Below are 10,000 nucleotides of genomic sequence, written 5' to 3' on the forward strand. Positions count from 1 at the left end.
ACGCTACCTGATCTGGTAAAGTTACATAGTGCGGTTATAGCCAATAGAGGGCCACGAAGTGAATGCAGAAATGCCGCTCACCCTGTTATGAGTTGATAGTTGAAGTGTTGCTTTCACACACACACACACACACACACACACACAGACACAGACACAGACACAGACACAGACACAGACACAGACACAGACACAGAGACACAGAGACACAGAGACACAGAGACACAGAGACACAGAGACACAGAGACACAGAGACACAGAGACACAGACACAGACACAGACACAGACACAGACACAGACACACACAGACACACACAGACACACACACACACACACACACACACACACACACACACACACACACACACACACACACACACACACACACACACACACACACACACAGTAAACTGAGATTGGAGATTGGAGATTTCAGTTGTTTACTTTGGGTTGTTTATTTTGGACAATACAATTCTCCAATATCAACAGCAGTGAAATACAATACTCCTGCAGTGGCCCTAATCCATATCAGGATCACGTCCTCGAATTTGTTTGGATGAAGGGAGGGAAGAGGAGGGGAAGGGAGGGGAGGCTGTTATGGAGTCAAACGTTAAGTTGATCTTTTTATATTGGCATTTTTCTTTCTGGTCATTTCCTATATCGAGCAGAGGTGTCAACACTGAGGAAAATTGATTACTTCTTTAAGCTGCTGTCCTTCTCAAACAAATGTAAACGCAAACATTTTCGCAAAACACATAGAGTACGCTGAACAGGGAATACTTTAAGGGAAAGTATGAATAGGCAAAGAGTGGGCAAAGCAACCGTGAGCAAGATGCTGTATGAAACAAGATGTAAATCAAACAATAAGTAAACAATTCCACAGAAACACACACACTAACACTTCAATAGCACAATCAATGTTCATGAGTCATGACATTATCAGACACTAAACAATTGATCAAAAGCATATAAAAACATTTGGAAAAAGCTATAACACAGAAAAACAGCACACACACACCAGTTATTGTCAACCATGAGTACACACACACACACGTACGTGTACACACACACACACACACACTATTTTCAGCCGTGAGTGCAATTGAGTTCGTGTCACTTGATTAAACCACTGGTTTGAAAATGTCCTTTAAACCCTTGCAGTGTGTGGGTGTATATAAATTGGAGGGAGCAATGTGAATTTGATTGTGTGCAGAAGTCCTTGAAAGATCTGAAACTGGTTCTATATTGATCAAAAACAAAATGTATGATCTTTACTAGATGGGGAAAGTGTGACCTTGATGCCTATAACATCTGTTCCCTGAATGGAACGCACATTTCTTAAAACAAATATCAGGGCATTTGGCAAGATAACAAACTACCATTTAGAACACATGTGCTTGATCTCACAAAAAGGAAACAATTAAGTTGGGTGCACTGTACAGGATCAGGTCTTGCTTCTCTATAGAAAACAGAATGGCCATTGTTAAATCAACTATAATGTCAGTCCTAAACTATGGTGGCATTATCGTGGGATATTTCAACTCATGGAACGTCTCTCGGCCAATCAGAAACAAAGAAACAGCTTCATAGAACCCAATTGTTGTATAAATATATATTTACATGCATGCAGCCCCTATCACACTGAAATCACTTGATGCAGTTTACAGTTCACTATTGTTCACTCAATGTTTTATAACGGGGGATGGGTTTAGACTATACCAAAATGTAGGATGGTCTTCCCTCTATGATAGGAGGGAAACACACTACCTCCTTGTTGTTTATAAGGCATTACTGGGAAAGTTACCTAGTGTGTAGCGAACATTTGTTTCTTATTATTCCTGTTTTGTTATTTTGATTATTATTAACTCACAGCATTACTGTAAAAGAGCTTCATGCTCCGCCAATTTCCCCCTGAATAAAAAACGGTTGATGATAATGTTGTATGAGAGTGGCCAAAAGGTCTCTCTCTTTCTCTCTCTCTCACACCCACACACACACACACACACACACACTTCTCTCTCATTCCCTCTTTCACTTCCTTGCCCTCTTCTCGTAGTTCTCATTCACCTTCACAAGTACACACACCTTTGCATTCTTGCATCTTCAGTATATAAATGGCACAAGGGCACTGGATCAGGTGACAAAGGAGGAAGCGCTTCCTCTGAAAAGACACTTTGTTTCTCTGTAGCCCTTCACCTCTCTTTCAAATGACCCCTTTCACATCACTCCCACACTGACAACCTAACCCCCCAAACACACATTCACAGACACCACCACCACCACCACCACCACACACACTCTCAATAAAAGAGACTGAAATAGCCATGCAAAATAATGGCTGTCACAGTCTACATTTCCTTGAATTGTCCTTCTGTGCATGGGGACGTTTTAGCGTCAGAGAAAGTGAATGCGTATTGTGCAGGCAAGTTATGCATGTGCGTGTCAGTGTGAGTGGGTAGGTTTGTGTGAGTGATTGGGTATGTTGCAGTGTGTGTGTGTGTGTGTGTTTGTTGGTGGTGGTGGGGGGAGGGGGGTATGTGAGTGGGTGAGTTTGTATGAGTTGGTGTGTGTGTGTGTGTGTGTGTGTGTGTGTGTGTGTGTATATATATATGTGTGTGCGTGAGTGAGTGGGTTTGTTGGTGTGTGTGTGTGTGTGTGTGTTTGTGTGTGAGTTTGTTGGTGTGTGTGTGTGGGGGTTTGTTGGTGTATGTGTGTGTGTGTGTGTGTGTGTGTGTGTGTGTCTGTGTGTGTGTGTGTGTGTGTGGGTGTGTGTAGAGTGAGCGTGCCAGAGTGGGCCTGAGGGTGCTTGAGAGGGCAGCCTGCTGCTGTGTGAGGGCCTTGTGAGAGTGTGTGGAATGACAAAGAGATCCTCCATCTGCGTCACACAACCAACCAACCACCCACACACCCACACACCCACACACACATACAACACTCTTCTTCACAGATCCATGAATGATTATGCAGCTAGGGGATAGAGATTCCATCCACACTGGCTCGTCATCAGATGCTACGGACCAACGCAACATTCTCAGAACCAGTGACACCATCAGAGTCCAATCATCAACATCCAATTCCCACTTGGAGTGGGAAAAAAAAACAAAAAACAAAAAACATTTACACAACGTTAATTTAACGACGCGGCCGGGCGGGGCGACACTCACCACCTCCAGCTGACCGGCTCCACGGTGTTGTCGGCGCGGCCCACGGTGGCCACGAAGGCGAAAGGCCAGGCCAGCAGCATCCAGAACGCCGCCAGGAAGAGGCGGAACGGAAGCAGTGTCACCGTCATCAGGCCGATCTGGAGGAGAGAGAGACGTTCAACCACCATTTATTAAAAATCATTCCTTAATCCATGAATCCATAATCATGCCGCTCCTCATACAGCACCAAACACAACACTTAACATCCATAAATACACTCACAGATACAGTAAAAAAACAAAATACATCATATATTAGAAAAAACACCTGATCAACAACAACTCCCCAACCCTCCACACAATCCAGACAGCCCTCAATGTGAGTAGGCTACTCCATGTAAACGACCAGAGAGAGAGAGAGAGAGAGAGAGAGAGAGAGAGGGGGGAGAAGAGAAGAGAGGGAACAGAGAGAGGGACACAGAGGGGGATTAGAGACAGAGATACGATGTGGAGGAGGTCAGAGGGATACGGCGATAAGAGACAGACCAGAAGAGGGAGAGGGAGAGGGGGAAGGGGGGAGAGGGAGATGGAGGGTGTTAGAGTGGAAGAAACCACAAGACAGTGATAAGAGACAGATATAGCCTTACACACAGCGGTAGGTAGAGGGAAAGAGGGAGGGGGGGAGGAAGACGAAGGGTATAAGTATTGGATGTGGATGGTGTGAAAGCAGAGAGAGAGAAAACAGAGAGAGGATTAGATAGCAAAAAACAACAGAGAAGATAGAAAGAGTGAGAGAGATAAAGAAGTGGGAAAGGGAGGAGGAGTGGCTATATGGCTCGCAGTGGAACTCTTCCTTCAGCAACGTTCTGTCCCTACATCTCACTTCCTCAATCCCAGGGGAAGCGCGCGCAACTGAGATAACAACGGCATCTTTTCCAAAACACACAGAGAGGACGAGACACACACAATGCAGCAGACCTGCTATGGAGCAGGATGGCTGGGACCGCTAGGCGCTAACAGGATTAGCATTTAGATTACACCTGACCATAGCAGAGCGCCTAGTCCACCGCTGAAGACCGCGAGTCACACTGAACACATCAGGCTCACTGCAACCTGTGGCATGTTTCAGTGCCATACCGGTGAATTGGATTTTATCTCCGGGGTACAGTATACACACACACACACACACACACAGAGAGAGAGTTGGCATTAAAGCCTGGGCATCTGGCATTCATAACTTTTTTTTCCCTGCTGAGGCAGAGAAAGAGCGGGAAATAGTCAGTGCCTGTTGACATGGCACACCGAATCTCTGAGTGGAAACAGGTGAAACCCTGCAGGTCAGCGCAACGTCATTTAGTCACGACCAGAGCGAAAGCGGTCATCTCGACCGAAAAAAACACAAACCAGCGCGCGGGACAGAGCAGAGCTGCAGGCCTCTGATTTGCATCAAGAAGAAAACAAAAACAAGACCAAAAAATTCAATTTCAGGGATCTTTACAAATCCAATCAACGTCTTGCGGTGATGCAATTAGATGCATACGGTGGGTGATCAATGGCAGCAACAGTGGGAGTCACAGCCCTGGTCCTCATGACCCCTCACATGCAGTGGCTTTAAATGGACATATGGCCATACTGTAACCCTATAGGCTGTAGACTATAGGGCTGTAGTGAAGGGTGGGGCTGGGGGTTGTGGGAGGGGAGGGGAGGGGAGGGGTCACGTAGTGATACATAAATAAGATCGGTTGGAGTATACGAGACATCAGACCTTTGACACTGACTTGTGGACGACAGAATTAATTGATGGCCGGATTGGCTGCAAAGTTCAAGCGGAGGTCAAGGAGCACTCTAGCCTCGCCCTGTGTGTGTGTGTGTGTGTGTGTGTCTGTGTGTGTGACTGTATGTGAGTGACGTGTGTATATGGCTGTGCGAATGCTGAATTGCATAAAGGTTGAGGGCATGACTCCACAGCCCTACGCTGGCTACATGTTAAAGGACTTCCATAATAAAAGCCATAAACATAATGTAATGAGATTGTATACTTGAGTATACAGTACACTTGTGCTGAATCCGTGAAAAGACGCTGCCTGACCCAGCACTGTAACGGCAGACCTTGCTAATACTACAAAACCCTTCATGAACACCAACAATAAAATATTCAAGGCATTTTGTCAGGCAAGAAGCGCTTTTGCGCTGCAATCCCTGCTGACGTTGGACAGGCTGTCAAGAATTTGCGATTTCTCCACGGAAACGTCAGACCATCTCAGATATAAGAATTTCTCATTCAGACACAGACGGAAAGTCTGGTGCTGCTTGGCAACAGTTTCACTCCTGAAGAAGAAGACAAAATAATCACACTTCTACCCATAACAACAAAAATGTATAAATAACAAAAAGGGCCATTCATGAAAAGTCAGTACTACAGTTGACAGTAGAAAAATATGGCCTGTTATCTCTACCCTTCTGTGACTAACCAGACTTTAACAAAGAGGGACAAGCTCTCTACGTTAACAGGCAGGAGAATTAGCAGAATTAATTCATCCTGGAGCTCCATTAATCTCTCTCATTATGAGCTGCACAGCCTGAGCAAACACCTCCTGATGTGTGGAGGGGAGGCCACGAGTCAATCATTCCAAATCAAAAGAACAGTTTGCTCTCGATCAGCTCTGGTAAACACGACTTTAAGATGGGGATCGTCCTCACAAGCACTTCTAATTAAACTTGCATGCATGCACGCACAACACACACACACACACACACACACACACACACACACACACACACACACACACACACACACACACACACACACACACACACACACACACACACACACACACACACACACACACACACACACACACACACACACACACACACACACACACACACACACACACACACACACACGTCACGTTCAGACAGGCCTTTAACGGGCCGTGGTGTTGGATTGTGGCGTGAACGTTACTGAACACCCTTGACCATAGCTGCGGGGAGAGAACAAAAGAACCAAGGGGACCCGACGCGCCTTCACAAATACCTGCTGAATATTTAACAGGACCGAGAGGGGAGGATCGGTTCCAAAATTCTCAGAAATATTTCCCCGCTGAGCTCACGGTACGAAGAACCGGCAGAACCTGCTGTTCTCCTCAGGGGCGTCTCGGACCGCGAGCAGTCAGGTGCTCGCCGTCTTCCGTCACTGCAACTGAAGTGAGCTAGCTCATGAGACATTTTCTGAACCACCGCATACTCAGCTACTCAACTAAAAACAAACGACCTTATACTCAGACTGATGACTGCCCAAGTGCCCATGCTTTTGTCATCATACAATGTCTTTGAATATATGAATAAAATGAAGGTATATATGCAGATGTATAAGGTATAATGTATTAATAAGGTGAGAAATATGCTGTATGATGCACACATACTGTAGCTAACTCTACTCACCCCCCTGCCCCCTCCTCCCTCAGAATGTATATGTGCAGATCAAACATGGAATGGGGGGTGTGCGTGTATAGTCTGGGATCACCCTATTAAGGTTGGATGGGGCTTGAAACACATGCACACACGCGCACTCTCACACACACACACACACACACACACACACGGGTCCATTAGGGCTGAAGAGAGGTGGAGAGGGGGAGGGCCGAGCGGAGGGGACGGGCCCTCGTAAAGAAGGCTGTTTAGTGTTTATTTATTTATCTGGAGCAGCTGTCAACACCTGCGCTCCACTGGCAGGAAGATTAAACTGATCTGGGACCAGGGGCCATAACTCCCAGGAGACACGGGAGCCTGGGAGGAGGGAGGAGAGGAGAGGAGAGAGGAAGAGGATCATATAGAGAACGTATATACTTATATAAGCAGTACAGAGGGGGGGGAAAATGTAAATAGAGAGAGAGGTCAAGCAAGTGAAACAACAACAATGACATTGCATGCATGTGCATTTCTCTGTTTGTGTATGTGTGTGAGAGAGAGAGACAGAAAGAAAGAAAGAAAGAAAGAAAGGGATAGATAGATAGATTGATTGATATCTATCTAGATAGAGACAGAGAGAGAGAAAGAGACTATGACAGAGAGAGAGTGGGACAGAGAGAGAGAGAGAGAGAGAGAGAGAGAGAGAGAGAGAGAGGGATTACAGAGAGACTACGATGATAGGTGGTGATGAGGACAGACATACGCAGACATTCGTCACCGTGGGGACATTTCTGTTTACGATCCCAACAGCGCCTAGATGAGTTAAAGCCATCCATCACAGCTCGGATGCGGAGACGGCCTCCGCCCCTATGCTCCCCTCCACGCTGTCTGACACGTCCCATGAGCCCAGGGGGGTCACCCACGCACCCGTGTCCCGCAGTGGGGACACTGTCACGTCGCCCACCCCACCCCACCCCACCCCACACACACACACACGCCACAAGAACCACCCCCCCCCCCGCCCCACCATCCCCCCAGGCCTCTATCCCCCATCTGCTGAGGGAGGAGTAAGGGGATATTTGGGGAGGGGGGGGGGGGGGGGCTCTGCATCTTCTCTCTGTTTTCTCCCATCTCTCCAGCTGGCCAGAGTCAGAGACGCACAAACGCCCCCATTCGAAACCAGTTCATCTAGTACAGGAGCCTCTGCACTCTGGCCCCTATGAAGAGCACAGCCCAGAGGCTTTTAGCACAAAAATGCACACATGTAACAAGCAACAAACAGACCCACAGAGAACAATGGAGGAGAAGAGAGAAGAGAAGAGAATAGAAGAGAAGAGAAGAGAAGAGAAGAGAAGAGAAGAGAAGAGAAGAGAAGTCAATCCAACATAATTTACGCTGTTAAACGAACACGCCATTTTTTGGGGGGTGAAATGATCGTATCTGCCCCAGAGTAAGATAAGAAGACACATACGTAAGATAGGAGACTTACTATAGGCCAACTGGTCTAACCCACTTTCCATGAATTATGCTAAGCTACACTAAAGGTGTCAGACTGGGTTACTGCTCGCATGCAAGATGAGGAGAGAGAAGGGAAGGGAAGGGCATGTATTCCTCGTAGCTAATTCTGCCATGTTCTTAGGGTCGACATAGAAAAAAAAAACGATGAAAAAATCCCAATCAGTGTGAATCAAACGCACCCAAAAACCATTTCCTTCTTCCTGAAACATTAATTTGACTAAAAACGAACTTGCATAATAAATGAAATCAGAAGCCATATCCATGCTTAAACACACTGCATAATGGAATACTTTGCAATATTAATAGCGAGGGGAAGAGCTTGGGATGACCCATGTGCCTAAAGTGAATGTACATTCATATGGGCTTTTCTTACTGAGAGGGAACAGAAATTTCCGACATGTGGAAATTTATTCTGGGATATATGATGGCTGACTGTGTTGAGCACACACAGTCATCTTGACCCATACCATAGAACAGAGTCATAACTAAGCACTAACTGTTATGCACTCAGCTGCTGAAGCACCTCTCGCCAAAACGGTCTTTTTGACCTTGTAAACAGTTGTTTTGGAACACAGGGTGATGTGAATGTCACTGCACCTGCCGGCATTTTTAACCAGGCAATGCTATTATGTCAACAATCACGTTCCACACAAAACACGGCGAGTGAGATTGACAGCGAGAACAAACTGGGCTCCACACAACCCTTTATGACCCACATGTACAAACGTGAAGCAGATTTCTCGCTTTCGCTTTAGCCTACGTATACGGTCATTGGTGGTGACCATTAGGCCGCTATAGTGACTAAGTGAGGACAGAGTAGATGTTAGCGTTGATAGTGGAGAGCTTCCTCTGGCCACTGGCCAAGCACAAATAGCTCCAATTCCGTTCCTCACAGGAAGAGATATCGGCGCTTAGTGAAAGGCAGAAGAGTGTGGAGCATTTCCGTCCAGGCTGTGTCTAATCATTAGCATCTGAACAACAAGCAGGGGCCCTCCCCACATACCTCTCCCTCTCTTTTCCCTTTTTCTCAGGAACTTTTCTTCCCTCCTTCTCTCTCTCTCTCTCTCTCTCTCTCTCTCTCTCTCTCTCTCTCTCTCTCTCTCTCTCTCTCTCTCTCTCTCTCTCTCTCTCTCTCTCTCTCTCTCTCTCTCTCTCTCTCTCTCTGTGACGCAATCAGGAGTTATGCATCTGAGCAGCCTGTGACACTGTTAGTCATCCCAGTCGTGTCCACGCGTCTCCCCCCCAGAGAAGGAATTTTCTTCTTCTCAGTATAGCTCCAGGGCTTCTTGGCTCCTCGCTCACCCACCCTCCCTCCCTCCCTCCCTCCCTCCCTCCCTCCCTCCCTCCGTCTCACTCTTCTCTTCTCTTCTCTTCTCCCCACCTCCACACCCCCTCCCCACCTCCACCACCACCCCCACCGATGTCTTCATTCATCTTCAGCCCTCACACGATCAGCTCCAGCCCCACGCCGTTAGTCAATAACTCTCCTCCAGTCCGCCGAGCCCTCAAACGACCCATCCACTGTAATAAAGCTCTCCATCTCTTCCCCGAGATGAGGATGTGACCCTCACCGCCGCCCCCGCCCCCCTCACCGCCCCCAACACACGTCTCAACACTCCCCCTGGAGCCCAGGGTGATAGAGCCACCCGTGGAGATCGCCAGTGGCACACACTGACGCCGCAGATGCCGAGAGTGATGAATGCAAGGCAGGGATTCGGAGGGGATTGGGGATTGGAGATTCTGGCCCCGGGCCGAGGAGAATTTTAATTAGAGCTCATTAACGACTGGTCACCCTCCGACAATTCCTCAACATTGATCTCCAATCTCAACGATTTTTCTTCACGCACAGATAACGAGGCTTCAGGAGCGAGAAAGGGAAAAGAAACACCCATACCCCTATATAATACATTATGTAATATACATTACACAGTA

At 47.1% G+C, this 10,000-nt stretch overlaps 1 protein-coding gene across 1 annotated transcript in view; it reads right to left on the reverse strand.

The window, feature by feature from the left end:
- Window positions 1-10,000, reverse strand: part of lpcat1 (lysophosphatidylcholine acyltransferase 1) — a 33,883-nt gene that overhangs the window by 20,562 nt on the left and 3,321 nt on the right. The window contains exon 2 of the mRNA XM_062529874.1: window positions 3,162-3,298. Within this exon, the coding sequence (XP_062385858.1) occupies window positions 3,162-3,298 (137 nt within the window). The remainder of the gene's footprint in view (window positions 1-3,161; window positions 3,299-10,000) is intronic.

This window comes from Sardina pilchardus, chromosome 24, assembly GCF_963854185.1.
Source record: "Sardina pilchardus chromosome 24, fSarPil1.1, whole genome shotgun sequence".
NCBI lineage: Eukaryota > Metazoa > Chordata > Actinopteri > Clupeiformes > Clupeidae > Sardina > Sardina pilchardus.